This window comes from Boleophthalmus pectinirostris, unplaced genomic scaffold (genome assembly GCF_026225935.1).
Source record: "Boleophthalmus pectinirostris isolate CB_2022bp ecotype Guang Dong unplaced genomic scaffold, ASM2622593v1 HiC_scaffold_10, whole genome shotgun sequence".
NCBI lineage: Eukaryota > Metazoa > Chordata > Actinopteri > Gobiiformes > Gobiidae > Boleophthalmus > Boleophthalmus pectinirostris.
Window position 1 is genome coordinate 3327655 of NW_026570971.1, and position 17812 is coordinate 3345466.

At 45.2% G+C, this 17812-nt stretch overlaps 1 protein-coding gene across 1 annotated transcript in view; it reads left to right on the forward strand.

Annotated features, from left to right (window-relative positions):
* Positions 1–340: 340 nt before the first annotated feature.
* The window catches only part of dync1h1 (dynein, cytoplasmic 1, heavy chain 1), a 43885-nt gene continuing 26413 nt past the window's right edge, over positions 341–17812 (forward strand). The window contains 36 exon segments of the mRNA XM_055161046.1: positions 341–699; positions 1469–1556; positions 2208–2381; positions 2604–2859; positions 3349–3535; positions 4104–4375; positions 4832–5059; positions 5144–5797; positions 6169–6591; positions 7029–7208; positions 7302–7451; positions 7532–7678; positions 7750–7890; positions 7969–8145; positions 8234–8344; positions 8425–8544; positions 8626–8865; positions 8955–9110; positions 9206–9319; positions 9444–9554; positions 9633–9842; positions 10121–10267; positions 10339–10505; positions 10591–10764; positions 10838–11192; positions 11276–11470; positions 11554–11836; positions 11928–12028; positions 12098–12257; positions 12338–12578; positions 12662–12845; positions 12950–13162; positions 13935–14173; positions 15248–15404; positions 15474–15698; positions 16594–16824. Of these exon segments, the coding sequence (XP_055017021.1) occupies positions 447–699; positions 1469–1556; positions 2208–2381; positions 2604–2859; positions 3349–3535; positions 4104–4375; positions 4832–5059; positions 5144–5797; positions 6169–6591; positions 7029–7208; positions 7302–7451; positions 7532–7678; positions 7750–7890; positions 7969–8145; positions 8234–8344; positions 8425–8544; positions 8626–8865; positions 8955–9110; positions 9206–9319; positions 9444–9554; positions 9633–9842; positions 10121–10267; positions 10339–10505; positions 10591–10764; positions 10838–11192; positions 11276–11470; positions 11554–11836; positions 11928–12028; positions 12098–12257; positions 12338–12578; positions 12662–12845; positions 12950–13162; positions 13935–14173; positions 15248–15404; positions 15474–15698; positions 16594–16824 (7464 nt within the window). The 5' untranslated portion in view covers positions 341–446.

Here is a 17812-nt window from a genome sequence, read left to right on the forward strand (position 1 = left end):
CTTAAGTATTATCTGTCATTCAATTTGGATTGATTTACTTTATTTTTATGTTTCTATTGTTTTTTTCATCTGTGGTATGGACTTGAATCTCTGCTTTGTGTTTATATTGTATTACATTGTATATTAAAAGACATTCATAGATATAGACAATTCTTTATCTATGGTTGACACTCCCTTCCTCCCCCTGGCTGCACACATGCAGCAGTGGAGAAAAAGATTGACCGAAATGCATTTTGGGTATTGTAGTTTTTTAAACAATTGAACGGATTATTGTTGTGGCTTTTAGAACTACACATCCCAGAAATCTTTGCGCGCATAAACGAGCGTGTTCCTTTGCGGCGCTGTGACAGCGGCAGTCTGTCTCTGAGCTCAGAGACAGCACAGCCTCGGCTTCATTGTTCTGTGATTAGAACCTCAAACCCTGCGGTGTCCGGGACCTGTGCAACATGTCTGACGGCGGAGGGACGGAGGAGAACTCCGGCGGGACCATGGAGGTGTCCACGGCGCAGACCGTGGCGGACATCTCGGTCCTGCAGAAGCACATCCGAAAACTGGTCCCGCTGCTGCTGGAAGATGGCGGCGAGGCTCCGTCCTCCCTGGAGTCCGCCCTGGAGGAGAAGAGCTCCGTGGAGCAGATGAGAAAGTTCCTCTCAGACCCACAGATCCACACCATCCTGGTGGAGAGGAGCTGTCTCAAAGGTCTGTCCTGTTTTGTTCTCGCTGCAGCGTCTTTATAAACGCCCTGACCCACATAAAGCTTATGCACTGGACCGGTGATGGCTTATTATTAACCCACTGGAGCATGATGTCAGCCATGATAATGTTACAAACGTGACCATGGCTGAGTTATAATTTTATTCTTTATAAAATGTGCTGACGCACTGCGCCACGCCCGCGGCCTTTTACAGCGTTATGTCCACAGGAGAGCCGTGGATCTGTCTGTGTATGCTCCACCCGGCTCCTGTTGTGGCTCTGTAACCCTGAATAAACACCTTTATCCACTGAGTCATGCGGGCTGCCCTGCTTCAATAGCCCCATTCTCCTGCGCTCCCTCGGGTCACATAATCCCACAGCAACGGGACGCGGTGTTGTTTTACTCGATCTGGATCAGCACATGATGCTTCAGTGTCTCTGGTCTTGTGTTTGGATTCTAAAATAGCACAACAGTATACAAGGGCAGAGCACCCCCCAAGAGCAGAGCACCCCCCAAGAGCAGAGCACCCCCAAGAGCAGAGCACCCCCCAAGAGCAGAGCACCCCCAGAATAGTACACCAAGACATGGCACAATAGATCCAGCGATGTCTGCTGTATGAACAGTGACTTATGCTGTCTTAAATGGGTGTGGTGCAGTGTGACTAGATCAGCACAGAATGCAGATCTGCTACAGATAAAATGTTTCAAACACCTGTGATTATAAGGCTGTTGAGGAGAGTGCATTAAAATGTGATACCTTGTTTTTTTTCCACAGAGGATGTGGGAGACGAAGGAGAGGAGGAGAGGGAGAGCATCAACTACGTCGTCAGCATCGACATCCACTATGGAATCAAATCGAACAGGTATTTAACTTAAACACAATTTTGTTTCATAAAGTAAAATATCCTCAAACTAGTTTGAGAGTAAAACAATAATCCAACAGTCAACTGTGAGCCAAATGTCACTTCCTTCCAACAAACAATGCAAAACATACAACATGACATAAGACTGTTTACAATTAAATAAAACCTGACTGAAGAGAAGATAATTAATTTGTCCTTTTAAGTAGTTGTAACTACAGAAATCCAAATTGATTCTCATTGAACCAACTGAGCCCTGCACTTTTGCTAGAATCTTATACATGTACTGTTCAAAACTGAAGATTTTTATTCATGTTTTTTTCACTGTGATAATAATAAACTTTGGTCTGAAAAAAATATTAGAAAAAAATGTTCAGAAGATCAAATGAACCCTGTTGGACTATGATTACATGGCCAGCCAATGACAGTACTAGACTTTATAAGTACTGTAAGACGTGTGGCTCTGGATTCTGCTTCTATATTTTGTTCTGACAAAGGTTTCTTACTCTTTATGGTCAGATATAATACAGTTAGAACATGGTTAAAAGGTCAGAAAAGTTTGTTTTTACATATGATGTCCCCTTTAACACTTCCTACTGTAGTTTTTGCACTGCCTTGCTTCCAGTGGTTAAAATCTCTCCATGTCTCCCTTAGCTTGGCCCTGATCAAACGTACGGCTGTGGTGGATGCAGACAAACCCATCTCCACCCAGGTGAGAGTACTGACCCTGAGTGAGGACTCTCCCTATGAGACCCTGCACTCCTTCATCAGCAATGCCGTCGCTCCCTTCTTCAAGTCCTACATCCGCGAGTCTGGAAAGGCCGACAGGTAACACACATTTGTTTTATGTATGAAATAAAATAAAAGTACAGTACATAACCTTCTGCCTGACGGTCCATCACCTGCTAGTTTCTGAAAGAGTGTTATTGTATTCTACAGCTTGTGCATAATAAAACCGTTGCGTGTAAGATATTTCGATGACTGAAATAGCACATTCTGTACAAAGGCGAACTAGAACGGGTCTGATCTCTGCTTGTCTGTTCTGCTCAGAGATGGGGACAAGATGGCTCCCTCTGTGGAGAAGAAGATTGCGGAGCTGGAGATGGGCCTGCTCCACCTGCAGCAGAACATCGAGATCCCAGAGATCAGCCTGGTCATTAACCCCATCATCGCCAACATCGCTAAACAGTGCTACGAGCGCGCAGAGAAGCCCAAAGTGTCCGACTTTGGAGACAAGGTGGAGGACCCCACTTTCCTCAACCAGCTGCAGTCTGGAGTCAACCGCTGGATTAGAGAGATCCAGAAGGTCAGCACAAATGTTTCACTCTAATAGCCCTACTAACTGTGTATATTTACATTATTTTGTGAAAAACAAGAAAAGAAAAAAACATTACCATTTTAGATTTTCCTAAAGAATGTTGAAATTAATTCCCTTTTCTGAGAACATACAACATAATTTAGAGACACAGACTAGCAGGATACACATTGTAGATGTATGGCAAAAATATTTGTATTGCTTTAACTATAATTCAATATATTTTCAGTTGTGGTCACTGCTTATCATCAGCAGTAGTATTTTTTTTTTTTACGTTGAAGTAAAAACAATGATTAAAAATGTGTAATATGTTGCACCTGAACTTGCAGTTTCATAAAGAAACTGACATTTTTACCCCTTTAAACTTGGACACAGTCAAGCTGAGATACTTTCCAATAAAATCAAGAACAACTTGTGAAAATGTGTTATAAATAAGTTGTTACTGAAGTGTTCTGAACTGTGTTGTGTGTGTGTGTACAGGTGACCAAGCTGGACCGTGACCCGGCCTCTGGCACAGCCCTGCAGGAGATCAGCTTCTGGCTGAACTTGGAGCGAGCTCTGACCAGGATCCAGGAGAAGAGGGAGAGCCCGGAGGTGCTGCTGACGCTGGAGATCCTCAAGCACGGCAAACGTTTCCACGCTACCGTCAGCTTTGATACAGACACTGGTGAGACTTCAAACATCAAATGCAAAGAGCTATCAGAGAATATAGTTACATTTAACTAAGGAGACGATTGAGTGTAGGATGCACCAATTATTTGCAATAACTGTGGCAAGTCAACTATTAAAATAATAACATCATGGTATTTTTTTATCTTTAATAATTGTTACTAATAATCTGGATTTTACAGACTCTAGAACGCGCGCCAAAAGCCACTGTTAACAAGTACAGTGGCATTATTAAATCTAAATGGCAAAAGTGTGGCAGAAGATTTTCATCAATAATACACTTGTATACTTTCTTTATTGTACACTTTAGTCTTATCGCAGAACTCTTCAGTCACAATAGTTCAGCTTTTATTTGGTTATAAATGTAATAACAGAACAAAAGAAATAATCATTTGATGAGTCAACTCAACTCATTTCTGAATAAAATAATATTTTGTATTAATGCTAATTCAGGCTAAATATAAACTCTCCATGTGTCTCGTGTTAGTCGAAACAGTCATGTTTGCACTGTGATTCACTGTTCCCTCCTCAGGTCAGACTAACCCTGTTGTGTCCACGCTGTGTAGGTCTGAAACAGGCCGTGGAGACAGTGAACGACTACAACCCTCTGATGAAGGACTTCCCTCTCAATGACCTGCTGTCCGCCTCGGAGCTGGATAAGATCCGTCAGGCCCTCATGGCCATCTTCACCCACCTCAAGAAGATCCGCAACACCAAGTACCCCATCCAGAGGGCACTGCGCCTGGTGGAGGCCATCTCCAGAGACCTGAGCTCGCAGCTGCTCAAGGTGTTGGGCACCAGGAAGCTCATGCACGTGGCCTACGAGGAGTTTGAGAAGGTGAGGCTCACACCAGCTCACACTATTCACCTTAGAAAACACATATTATTCTAAATATACCACAGTGCATCACTTGGAAAAGTAAAATCTGTTTTTTTCAGTTTATCCATGCTTGCTGAAAGTTCATATATTTTGTTGAAAAGTTTGAAGTTTTGACAGTGGACATGTCTTTTGTTATGTATTTGCTGAGTCAAATAGGGAGTATTATGCAACATCAACTGTTTAGAGCTTTTTTCCATGTTATAACGTTTCCTCATCAATTACATGCCTGGAGAGGTTTTAGATGTCACCTGATTTACTCCTCACTTTTGCCAGCAGAGGGTTTTTCACTTTTCATTTGAAGGCTTGCTTTAATTTTCCACACATACATTGTTGTTTTGTTAAAATGTAAAAAATAAACCAAAATAAAGTCCAACTGAGCATATTTTTCCCCCTATTTTTCCTTCCCGCGTGCAGGTGATGGTGGCCTGCTTCGAGGTGTTCCAGACCTGGGAAGATGAATATGAGAAGCTGCAGGTTCTGCTCAGGGACCTGGTGAAGAGGAAGCGTGAGGAGAACCTTAAAATGGTGTGGAGACTCAGCCCCGCCCACAGGAAGCTGCAGTACCGCCTCGACCACATGAGGCGCTTCAGGAGGCAGCATGAGCAGCTGCGTGCCGTCATCGTCAGAGTGCTCCGCCCACAGGTATGAAACAACTATTATATCCAGCATTACATAGTAGTTATTTTAGCAGTATCCTGAGCACCTGAGTCTTTAATCTGTGTTCAGGTGACCGCAGTTCCCCAGCACACGCCTGGAGAGACGGTGGAGCCTCAGGACATGAAGGTGGCCGGTGTCCTTTTTGATGCAGCCGATGCCAACGCCATCGAGGAGGTGAACCTGGCCTACGAGAATGTGAAAGAGGTGGATGGTCTGGATGTGTCCAAGGAGGGCGTGGAGGCATGGGAGGCCGCCATGAAGCGCTACGACGAGCGTATCGACCGCGTGGAGACCAGGATCACAGCCAGGCTGCGTGACCAGCTCGGGACCGCCAAGAACGCCAACGAGATGTTCCGCATCTTCTCCCGCTTCAACGCGCTCTTCGTCCGCCCTCACATCCGAGGAGCCATCCGAGAGTACCAGACTCAGCTGATCCAGCGTGTGAAGGATGACATCGAGTCTCTCCATGATAAGTTCAAAGTGCAGTACCCTCAGAGCCAGGCCTGTAAAATGAGCCACGTGCGAGACCTGCCCCCTGTGTCCGGCTCCATCATCTGGGCCAAGCAGATCGACCGGCAGCTCACCGCCTACATGAAGAGGGTGGAGGACGTCCTGGGGAAGGGCTGGGAGAACCACGTGGAGGGCCTCAAGCTCAAGCAGGACGGAGACAGCTTCAGAGCCAAGCTCAATACACAGGAGATCTTTGATGACTGGGCTCGCAAGGTATGTCTACTGCTCTGCAGCACAACAAATAGTTTTTGTTTAGCTTCTAGGTTTCTTTGGTTAGTCTATCAAGATAAAACTATTGCGTCAGTTACTCATACACCATATTTGTCCTGCTCTAAATGAATTCTTGCCACAGAAAAACACATTTTAATAAGTGTAAAGCTTATAGACAATAGTAATAATAAATTAATTAAAGAATGATTAATTATATTAATAAGCAATCATGTAATAAACATCGGATTGTGAAAAAAAAAAAAAAATTTCTACTGATCAAAGGGAACAATATAACCATGTAGTTTGTCTTTGTTGCAAGTATTAGAAGTATTGTCCTTTCTCCATTTATAATTATTTGTCTGGTCCTTCTCCAGGTGCAGCAGCGTAACCTGGGCGTGTCCGGGCGCATCTTCACCATCGAGACGTCCCGTGCCCGTGGTCGATCTGGCAACATGCTCAAGCTCAAGGTCAACTTCCTCCCAGAGATCATCACTCTGTCCAAGGAAGTGCGCAACCTCAAGTGGCTGAGCTTCAGAGTGCCCCTGGCCATCGTCAACAAAGCCCACCAGGCCAACCAGCTCTACCCCTTCGCCATCTCCCTCATCGAGAGCGTCAGGACATACGAGCGCACCTGTGAGAAGGTGGAGGAGCGCGCCTCCATCTCTCTGCTGGTGGCAGGGCTCAAGAAGGAGGTCCAGGCTCTCATCACTGAAGGCATCACCCTGGTTTGGGAATCCTACAAACTGGACCCGTACGTGCAGAGGCTGGCCGAGACAGTCTTCAATTTCCAAGAGAAGGTTTGTTCTAAAGTTTTGTTAGAAATCTTTATTTAAATTGTGTGCATTTCTTACATCATTTTCAATAGATTAGATATAAAGCGCATATGACAGGTTAGACCATTGGTTCTCAATCTTGGGGTGATTTTTATTTATTTATTTTTTGGTTGCCTGAAGTTTTGAAGTGAATGAGCGTCTTGAGCTGCCCCTCAATGCAGTGCAGGGAAGCTGCTGCTGAAAACAGTTCCATCCCTCTCTCCACATACAGATAAAACGGCTGGTTATTCTCAAAACTGTTAATGCAGAAAGTGCAGCTCAGTGCCCATACAAAACCTGTCATATGCACTTTAACTTTTAACTTAACATCAGCAATAGCATGCTTTAAACAACTGCTTCAATTGCAGCAGTGATATTTTTTCAGTTCTCTAAATAGTTGTGTCCTAACATGTGGTGTGTAGGTGGATGACCTGCTGCTAATTGAGGAGAAGATTGACCTGGAGGTGCGCTCTCTGGAGACCTGCATGTTCGACAACAAGACCTTCTCTGACATCCTCAACCGCGTGCAGAAGGCTGTGGACGACCTCAACCTGCACTCTTACTCCAACCTGCCCATCTGGGTCAACAAGCTGGACATAGAAGTGGGTGTTAACAAATAAATATAAGAATAGAAGTAAAATTTTATCCTTTTTTTCCCCGAACTTTTTGTGTAATGAACCATTCCTTGTTCCTAGATCGAGCGCATCCTGGGAGTCCGTCTCCAGGCTGGTCTAAAAGCATGGACACAGGTGCTACGAGGACAAGTGGAGGACAAGGCCGATGTGGACATGGACACAGAGGCTCCTCAGGTCAGCCACAAGCCCGGAGGAGAGCCCAAGATCAAGGTAAGGGATCCAACTGTAGCTACACACTCCCTTGTACATGTGTAGAGAGATTTAGGCTCAGCTGCGTTTGTGTCTTCCAGAATGTGATCCATGAGCTCAGGATCACCAACCAAGTGATCTACCTGAACCCACCCATCGAAGACTGCCGCTACAAGCTCTATCAGGAGATGTTCACCTGGAAGATGGTCATCCTATCTCTGCCTCGCATCCAGAGCCAGAGATATCAGGTATGTGGGGGAAAGCTGAAGCCACTATTGTGTAATTTAAAAATGTTTAATTGTTTTCTTTGGTTGTCTAGGTTGGAGTCCACTATGAGCTCTCAGAGGAGGAGAAGTTTTATCGGAATGCCCTGACCCGAATGCCTGATGGTCCTGCTGCACTGGAGGAGGCCTACAACGCCGTGGAGGACATTGTGGATGAGGTGGAGAAGTATGTGAAGGTAAGTCCTCTATTGTTTGATTTCATAAAAGCTCAGATGGTTTAATGACATGCTCACTGCGCTCCTTCTGTGCTCCAGGTGTGGCTGCAGTACCAGTGCCTGTGGGACATGCAGGCTGAGAACATCTACAACCGTCTGGGAGAAGACCTCACAAAGTGGCAGGCCCTGCTGGTCCAGATCCGCAAAGCTCGCGGGACCTTTGACAACGCAGAGACCAGGAAGGAGTTTGGGCCGGTGGTCATAGACTACGGCAAGGTACGGCTTTTCTACACTTTAAGAGACATTTCACTTTTCGTTTTTGACTCCATGTATTCAATGAACTGTTGCCCATTCTGTTGAACAGGTCCAGTCTAAAGTGAACCTCAAGTACGACTCCTGGCACAAGGAGGTGCTGAGCAAGTTTGGTCAGATGTTGGGCCAGAACATGCAGGACTTCCACGCTCAGATCTCCAAAGTAAGGCTGTGGAGTTTACCATCAGATCTTTCACACGTGATTTTACAGCTTTACATGTTAACGTTCTCTTTCCTTTATAGTCTCGCCAAGAACTGGAGCAGCACTCTGTGGACACGGCCAGTACCTCTGATGCAGTCAACTTCATCACATATGTGCAGACCCTCAAGCGCAAGCTCAAACAATACGAGAAGAACGTGGATGTAAGTCTTTGTATTCTCAGTAGCCTTCTATCCTTAGGACCAGTTCATGTTGTATTTATACTTGTCCTCTTTCTACTGCAGATGTTCCGTAATGGTCAGCGCCTCCTGGAGAAGCAAAGGTTCCAGTTCCCTCCCTCGTGGCTCTACATCGACAACATAGAAGGGGAATGGGGCGCCTTCAGCGACATTATGAAGCGCAAAGACACCGCCATCCAGCAGCAGGTGGCCAACCTGCAGATGAAGATCGTCCAGGAGGACAAAGCTGTGGAGAACCGCACCACAGACCTGCTCAATGACTGGGAGAAGACCAAACCCGTTGCTGTAAGAGCCACACAGCTGTGGTATTACATTTCTTAACTGATATTGTGAATGTAATATGGAAAAGTGAATCCTGCCTGTTTGTCCATCAGGGAAACCTGCGTCCTGAGGAGGCTCTCCAGTCTCTGACCATCTATGAAGGAAACTTCAGCCGGCTGAAGGTGGAGAGGGAGAAATGTGCCCGCGCTAAAGAGGCTTTGGAGCTCACCGACACAGGCCTTCTGAGCGGCAGTGAGGAGAGGGTGCAGGTAATGTGGACACAACCTTACTTTGCATACAAACACTTTTTTTTACTTCATAACACTATCCCATTTCCATACATTAAACTGTTGGTGGTTCACAGGTGGCTTTGGAGGAGCTCCATGACCTGAAGGAGGTGTGGTCAGAGCTGTCTAAGATCTGGGAGCAGATTGACCAGATGAAGGAGCAGCCCTGGGTGTCTGTGCAACCTCGAAAGGTACAAAATCACAAATAACATTGATTGTCTCATATGTCATATTGCTTGAATGATGCTGTGCAGTAGAGAAACGTTTCTCCCACTTAATTTTTCCATTAATGTATACCTTCATTTGGTTCTTTAGCTTCGTCAAAACCTTGATGCTCTCCTGAACCAACTGAAGAACTTCCAGGCACGACTGCGACAGTACGCCTCCTACGAATACATCCAGAGAATGCTTAAAGGATACCTGAAGGTGTGGACCAGCTCTCCCTGACCTCTCTTTATACTGATGAGCTAATACTTTGTTACTCACTGTAATGTCTGCGAGCAGGTGAACATGCTGGTGATCGAGCTGAAGTCTGAGGCACTGAAGGATCGGCACTGGAAGCAGCTGATGAAGCGTCTCCACGTGAACTGGGTGCTGTCGGAGCTGACTCTGGGCCAGCTGTGGGACGTGGACCTGCAGAAGAATGAGATGGTGGTCAAGGATGTTCTGTTGGTGGCACAGGGAGAGATGGCCCTGGAGGAGTTCCTCAAGCAGGTACATTAGACAGAGACTGAGAGAAACTGGTATAGAAAAAAGCCATCCATTAGTTTAGTTTATATTATAATCTACCTACAACTAAAATACATTAAGGAACCTGTTTCAGATTTAAACTATGAAAGTGCTCTAGCTGATTTTTTATCATTAGAATTTAGGATGTAATCAAATTTGTGTTAAATTTGTGTAATACAGTGAGTTTTCCTGGGTCTAGTCAATAGAAATGATCCGGTTTTGAATGTATAAATTACTTCTTTTTTTTTTTTTTTCCTGATCAGATCCGTGAGGTGTGGAACTCGTATGAGCTGGACCTGGTGAACTACCAAAACAAGTGTCGTCTGATCCGCGGCTGGGACGACCTCTTCAACAAGGTCAAAGAGCACATCAACAGTGTGTCTGCCATGAAGCTCTCGCCCTACTACAAGGTTTGCTCACGCTCTCAGCACATACTAAACAACACAAGTACAGGGACCTACAAGTGTTTATCTGTGTGTAGGTGTTTGAGGAGGATGCCCTGAGCTGGGAGGACAAGCTGAACCGCATCATGGCTCTGTTCGACGTGTGGATAGACGTGCAGAGGCGCTGGGTCTACCTGGAGGGCATCTTCACCGGCAGTGCTGACATCAAGCACCTGCTGCCCGTGGAGACCCAGAGGTTCCAGAGGTAACCAGGAGAAGCTTTTGGGTGGTTCATAGTGTGGATAATATTTGTGTGACTACAAACACAATGTTTTCTGTGTTATTCTTAGTATCAGCACAGAGTTTCTGGCTCTGATGAAGAAGGTGACAAAGTCTCCTTTAGTGATGGACGTGCTGAACATTCAGGGCGTGCAGCGATCACTGGAGCGCCTGGCCGATCTCCTCGGGAAGATCCAGAAAGCCCTGGGAGAGTACCTGGAGAGAGAGAGGTCCTCCTTCCCCAGGTACAGGAAGTTCAACATGGAACTTGCTGTAGAAGTGTTATGTTTTCTTATTTTGTGCTTCTTGTCTTTCAAGATTCTACTTTGTGGGTGATGAGGACCTTCTTGAGATCATTGGAAACAGCAAGAATGTGGCCAAACTACAGAAGCACTTCAAGAAGATGTTTGCTGGTGTTTCCAGCATTCTGTTGAATGAGGACAACACAGAGGTGCTTGGCATCTCCTCCAGAGAGGGAGAGGAGGTCCTGTACAAGACCCCCGTCTCCATCACAGAGCACCCCAAGATCAACGAGTGGCTCACCCTGGTGGAGAAGGAGATGAGGGTGACTTTGGCCAAGCTGCTGGCCGAGTCTGTCACTGAGGTCACAACCTTCAACCAGGGCACTGCTGTGGACCTGAGCCAGTACATCAACTGGATCGACCGCTACCAGGCCAGTACCACCACTGCACACCTAGTGTAGAACAGGACATGTATTTATACAAGTTTAAGACTCACTCCTCCTCTCTCCCACAGGCCCAGCTGGTTGTCCTCTCCACACAGATCGCCTGGTCTGAGAACATCGAGTCTGCCTTGACCACCGTCTCTGGAGGAGGAGATATGACACCCATGCAGGGTGTGCTCTCCAACGTGGAGGCCACTCTCAACGTGCTGGCCGACACTGTGCTGATGGAGCAGCCCCCCCTGCGCAGGAGGAAACTGGAGCACCTGGTCAGTACAGTCTGCGTGTGTGTGGGGGCCAGAGGTGTACAGTGTGTGTGGTGTTCAGAGCTAACGTTGTGTTGTTTTCTCAGATCACAGAGCTGGTGCACCAGCGCGATGTGACCAGGACTCTGATCAAGAACAAAATCGACAACCCCAAGTCCTTTGAATGGCTCAGCCAAATGCGCTTCTACTTCGACCCCAAACAGACCGACGTGCTGCAGCAGCTGTCCATCCAGATGGCCAATGCCAAGTTCAACTACGGCTTTGAGTACCTGGGCGTCCAGGACAAGCTGGTGCAGACCCCTCTGACCGACCGCTGCTATTTGACCATGACCCAGGCCCTGGAGGCTCGCCTGGGAGGCTCCCCCTTCGGTAAGGAGCTGTTGTACTCGCTTAAGTGTTTCTGTAGGTAAACTGTGTGATGATAATAGTAAAAGTAACTATTGATGACTCTTGTGTGTAGGCCCTGCTGGCACAGGAAAGACTGAGTCTGTCAAGGCTCTTGGTCACCAGCTCGGCCGCTTTGTCCTGGTCTTCAACTGCGACGAGACCTTTGACTTCCAGGTCTGTTCCTTTTCTTTTTAAACCCTGGAGATATACGGACATGTTGTAAACCCTGGTCCCTGTTTGCAGGCCATGGGACGTATCTTCGTGGGTCTTTGCCAGGTGGGTGCGTGGGGATGCTTCGATGAGTTCAATCGTCTGGAGGAGAGGATGCTGTCGGCCGTGTCTCAGCAGGTGCAGTTCATCCAAGTGGCTCTGAGGGAACACAGCAACCCCAACCGGGACCGGAGTAAGTCCTCTGTCCTCCTGCACACGTCCATATGATCCACTGAGCATGTTTCTAACCCTCCTCCTACTCCTCCTCTTCAGGTGTCCCAGTCACCACTGAGCTGCTCAACAAGCAGGTGAAGGTCAGCCCCGACATGGCCATCTTCATCACCATGAACCCTGGCTACGCTGGCCGCTCCAACCTCCCTGATAACCTCAAGAAGCTCTTCAGGAGCTTGGCCATGACCAAGCCCGACCGCCAGCTCATCGCCCAAGTCATGCTGTACTCTCAGGGCTTCCGCACCGCCGAAATCCTGGCCAAGAAGATCGTGCCCTTCTTCAAGTAAGATTGGATTTTTTTTTCCATACGATACTCATTTTGTAATGTCCAGTTGTTCTAACTCTTGACCTTGTTTACCCCCCCAGGCTGTGTGACGAGCAGCTGTCCTCCCAGAGCCACTATGACTTCGGTCTGCGTGCCCTGAAGAGTGTGCTGATCAGCGCAGGCAATGTCAAACGTGAGCGCATCCAGAGGATCAAGAGGGAGAAGCTGGAGCGCGGAGAGGATGTGGACGAGAACGAGATCGCAGAGAACCTCCCTGAGCAGGAGGTATGATTCCCCTGGTGCATGTGGCTCTTCTAGCCCCTCCATACTGACTGAGTGCATTTGAATAGAACAATAATTGGTCCTTTAACATGTTTTCCCCTGGTCAGATCCTGATCCAGAGCGTGTGTGAGACCATGGTGCCAAAGCTGGTGGCAGAGGACATCCCCCTGCTGTTCAGCCTGCTGTCCGACGTGTTCCCTGGTGTGCAGTACCACCGTGGAGAGATGACCGCTCTGAGGGAGGAGCTGAAGAAGGTCTGCACTGAGATGTACCTGACCTACGGAGATGGAGATGACGTGGGCAGCATGTGGGTCGAGAAGGTACGCACTGAAGACGATGATGTTCTGAACACTCAAGCCGCTAATACAGGACTTATAGAGGATTAGTCAAACATGAATCACTCAATATACTATGCAGAGTACGGCAATTGTAATATTTTACCCATCGCTCAAGAGTCCCTTTAGAAAATCTAGACCCTGGTGCATTTGTGTGATTAGTTCTGTCCTTATGCAGTTTGTATTTTTGTGTGTGTCAAAATATTTTTTATTGGCCAACTCATCTTATTGACAGTTTATTTAATTATTTTCCTGAAACTTTGAAAAATGACTTTTTGCGCTGTTGCGTTTAAACTCCTAATGCCCACGTAGAGATGCACCAATTTGTGACTGGTATCGGATATCGGTGCAGATACTGAAAAAAATTTGGACATTGGCTTCCAAATATCATTTTAGCTGATACTGTAATCCTGACTGGGCATATACTAGTTATGTAAAAAGACTCTCAAGGTCTCAATGTTTTAACTTTTTTATATAAAGTTGTTCTATATTTGCCCAAGGGATAAATAAGTTACATAACACTTTTAATCAGTTTAGTCTTAATTTATTGTTGTTTAAAGGAAATTAATGCTATTTTCAGTCTCTTGATCGGGAATCGGCAGACCTTAGTTTACCTTAGTAACAAAATATGTATCGGAACTGAAACAAAGCGGTATTAGTGCATGTCAGACTACTCCAGCCAAAGTGGCACTGTTGAGTACCAAGAGTGTAAGTCTAGAAGCATTAGTAACTGTGTATATGTTTGTCCCGTGTCCAGGTGCTGCAGCTGTACCAGATCACACAGATCAATCACGGCCTGATGATGGTGGGTCCCTCGGGCAGTGGGAAGACCATGGCCTGGAGGGTGCTGCTCAAAGCCCTGGAGAGGCTGGAGGGAGTGGAGGGGGTGGCCCACATCATCGACCCCAAAGCCATCAGCAAGGACCACCTGTACGGCACCCTGGACCCCAACACGCGCGAGTGGACCGACGGACTCTTCACGCACATTCTCAGGAAGTCAGTACACACCACGCTTTGTTACCCGTTCATTTTAAAACCAAGCAGTTCTTTTTACCTTCTGCTGCAAATGGGATCGTTGTGATTTGAGTTTTTACAATACAACAATCTGTCTTTTCATGTTGTTGCTACACCAGCTCCACAATTCTGACAGTATTCTTGTTTCTTCATGTATTTGTGTAGAGGACCTTTTAATCAACTCTTCTATCATATATTTACAATCTCCCCTAAACCATTAGACATAGGGTAGCACATTTCCAGATGAATGTATCATCTATAGTAGCCTTTTGTTAACTTCAGTAGTGTCATATAAACTCTATTTGAGATTGTCTACCCATCAGCTGTATTCTGAAGTCTTTGAAAAGGATTGGTTTGCCTGTTATCACTTTTAACTCTTTCCCCCATGAAGACAACATTTGACGACCCCCCCTTGTATCCTTAATGACGTGTTTTGACACCTCCACTAAATCACTAAAGACGTGATTTGACAATGAGTTGAATCAGTTAAATGGAAAAAAGGAATTAGGTATACACAGGTGTACAACAGGTAAAAACAGGTGTACACTTGGCTATACTGTATCTGATGATATGAAATCTGTTTACATATTTTGACAAATATATTTTTACATTTTTTTATGAATATAGTACTCAGAACATGCATATATCAAATGCTGAATGTAGTTTTTCTGTTTTTGATTTTGCACCTGATCAGGTAAACTCTCATTTTCAGTGAGCTGTTATATACCCGGAAATTAGTTGAATCACATTTAAACATCCATAAATGAATAGTTCAGAGTCTAAGGTTTCCAGAGATACCAAATATGTCTGTGTTTCAGTAAAGTTCATGAGTGTAAAAATCATTTACAATCACTCGTGGAAGTCTGTTTTCTTTTATGCAGTTGTGCTCTGTGGGTAGCCCTGTTAATATATGTATAGGTTGTTCCTAGTCTACGTCCAAGGGGGAAAGAGTTAAAACAAATTTAACATGAACGCACAAAATTAACAAAGATAACATTTAGGATTTAAGGATTTAAGATTGAAGAAAAATAAACCTTCCTGTAAATTGTTTTCCAGGATCATTGACAACGTGCGCGGGGAGCTGCAGAAGAGGCAGTGGATCATCTTTGACGGTGACGTAGACCCCGAGTGGGTGGAGAATCTCAACTCTGTGCTCGACGACAACAAGCTACTGACCCTGCCTAATGGAGAGCGTCTCAGCCTGCCACCAAATGTACGGTCTCACCCCCTCCTATCAAGCTATTGTCAATACAGTTTTTCCTAAACGTGTGTCTTTCTCCAGGTGCGTGTGATGTTTGAGGTGCAGGACCTGAAGTACGCCACCCTGGCCACCGTGTCTCGCTGTGGGATGGTGTGGTTCAGCGAGGACGTCCTCAGCACAGACATGATCTTTAATCACTTCTTGGCCAGACTCCGCAGCATCCCACTGGACGAGGGAGAGGACGAGGCCCAGAGGAACAGGAAGGGCACAGAGGACGAGGACGAAGCTGCCTCGCCCATGCTGCAGGTGAGAGGGGCCACTATGCCACTGGAAAACATGTTTTTTGTTTTTTTTTCTTTTTGGGTTAGAGTTATGTAAAAAAGAGCAAACATGTATGAATAATACAGTTATGATGGCCGCTTTGGAGTTCCATAGTGTTCCACAGACACAAACAGCCGAAATGGCGACTTGGTCCTTGAACCTAATCTAAAAATGTTCACTTTGTCTTATGTACATTAACTTTTTTGGTTCTTTATATAGACAATAGAGTACGAGGTGTATTTACCTTGTTGACATGTTTCGGCTGCTGCCATTTTCACAACTGTGCCACGGTGAATGAAAAAAGACACAACAGGGACAGAAACTGTTTCACATTAAATATGACCGTGAGACACAGACTATTTTCTAATATAAAACTTTGTTGAGCATTTTTAATCCCACATTATATTGGGATGATTTATGTCAAACACCACAGCAGAAAGACGACGTTTTGCTCCCGGCTTTTGAAAAAATATGTATATAAAATGCCACTTTAATCTTTGGAAGCTGTTAGTTAATTAAGTATTTTAAAAGTAAAATATTGCAGGCTAATTGTTTTAACAGTTATACAAATAAAAACATGGTATTGAGTTTGATGCTGAGGGAAAAAAAATTGGATGAAATTAGATTTTTCCTGAATAGTTAAAATTATCTTTATTTATCACTAATAAAGATCACATGGTTAAATAACTACAAAAATTTCTTTGTTGAATGGCTCTCAATTGTCTAAAAATTAAATTGTAATTGTGTTTTTAGAGTGTATATAGTACATCAGGCCTTCCTCAAGCGTTTCATCATTGCTCATAGGAGGCCTGGACTTACAGGAGCGTAGTCTCTCCCGTGTCAGTGATGCAGATGTAACCTAAATATTCTCTTGTCTCAGATCCAGCGTGACTCTGTGGGCATCCTGCAGCCGTACTTCACCTCCACAGGGCTGGTGATCAAAGCCCTGGAGCACGCGTCGAAGATGGAGCACATCATGGACTTCACACGCCTGCGCTGCCTGGGCTCGCTGTTCTCCATGCTGCACCAGGCCTGTCGCAACGTGGCCCTGTACAACAACAACCACCCCGACTTCCCCATGCCCATCGACCAGCTCGAGAGATACATGCAGGTACGCGCTGGCACACACTGGCACAGAGAGGGTGGTACAAGCAGCCAGAAAAAACACATGACATGACTTGACTGGCAGTGTGATACCAAAACAAACAAAACATACCCTGTACCACTGACTGAAATTACAAAACTTCAATTTATTTGCACATTTAAAGGTCCTTGTTGTTACTTCTTCAGCAGTATACCTGGAGTTCTGTTTTATTTCATTCACACAACCCTTTATTATTGGTCTCTGTACATCTCCAGAGCTCAAAATGCTCTGATCCACCTTGCGATGTCATGTAGTGGTAGTTTTCACGTGAACAGCTCCCCTTTTACCTTTTGTTCAGTGGGGATTGGCAATTCCACGGATGAAATGATCCAAATGAGTGAATGAAGGAGGAGTTTAAAAACACAGTAGAGCGCACAGAGATTTCTGTTTGAGAGAAGATGTCAACCTAAAAATGCAGAGTTTGTGTTCAACATGGGTGAATGAAACAAAATATGTAAATAATAGGCTTTTTGAAAAAAAAAAAATTACAACTCTTGGCTGCCCCTTGCTGGTTTTTCCATCTCCTTTTTGAAAAACATCTGAAAATCTTTAATTGCCAAAACACATTTCTAGTGTATGAATTCTGTTTACAGACGAAGGCAATAATCGGGTTATATAGTTACAATACAATAATAATAATTACTTTTAATTAATGTAGTAAAATGTGTATTGATGGTTAGGCAAAGTTGGTTTTAGTCCAATGAGCTTTATTTGATCTTTTGATAATTTATGTTATTAGGTTCGTTTTTCAGACCAAGAGTTTGTTTACATACCTGACAGTTTCGACTGCTCACTAGCGCTCTTCCTCAGAGTGAAAGTGCCAAAATCTGTATAAATCAGCTGACCGGACTCTGAGGAAGAGCGCTAGTGAGCAGCTGAAAAGGTCAGGTATGAAAACAAACTCTTGGTCTGAAAAAAGAACCTAATAACATAATGTTGGTTTCAGGTTTGCTTT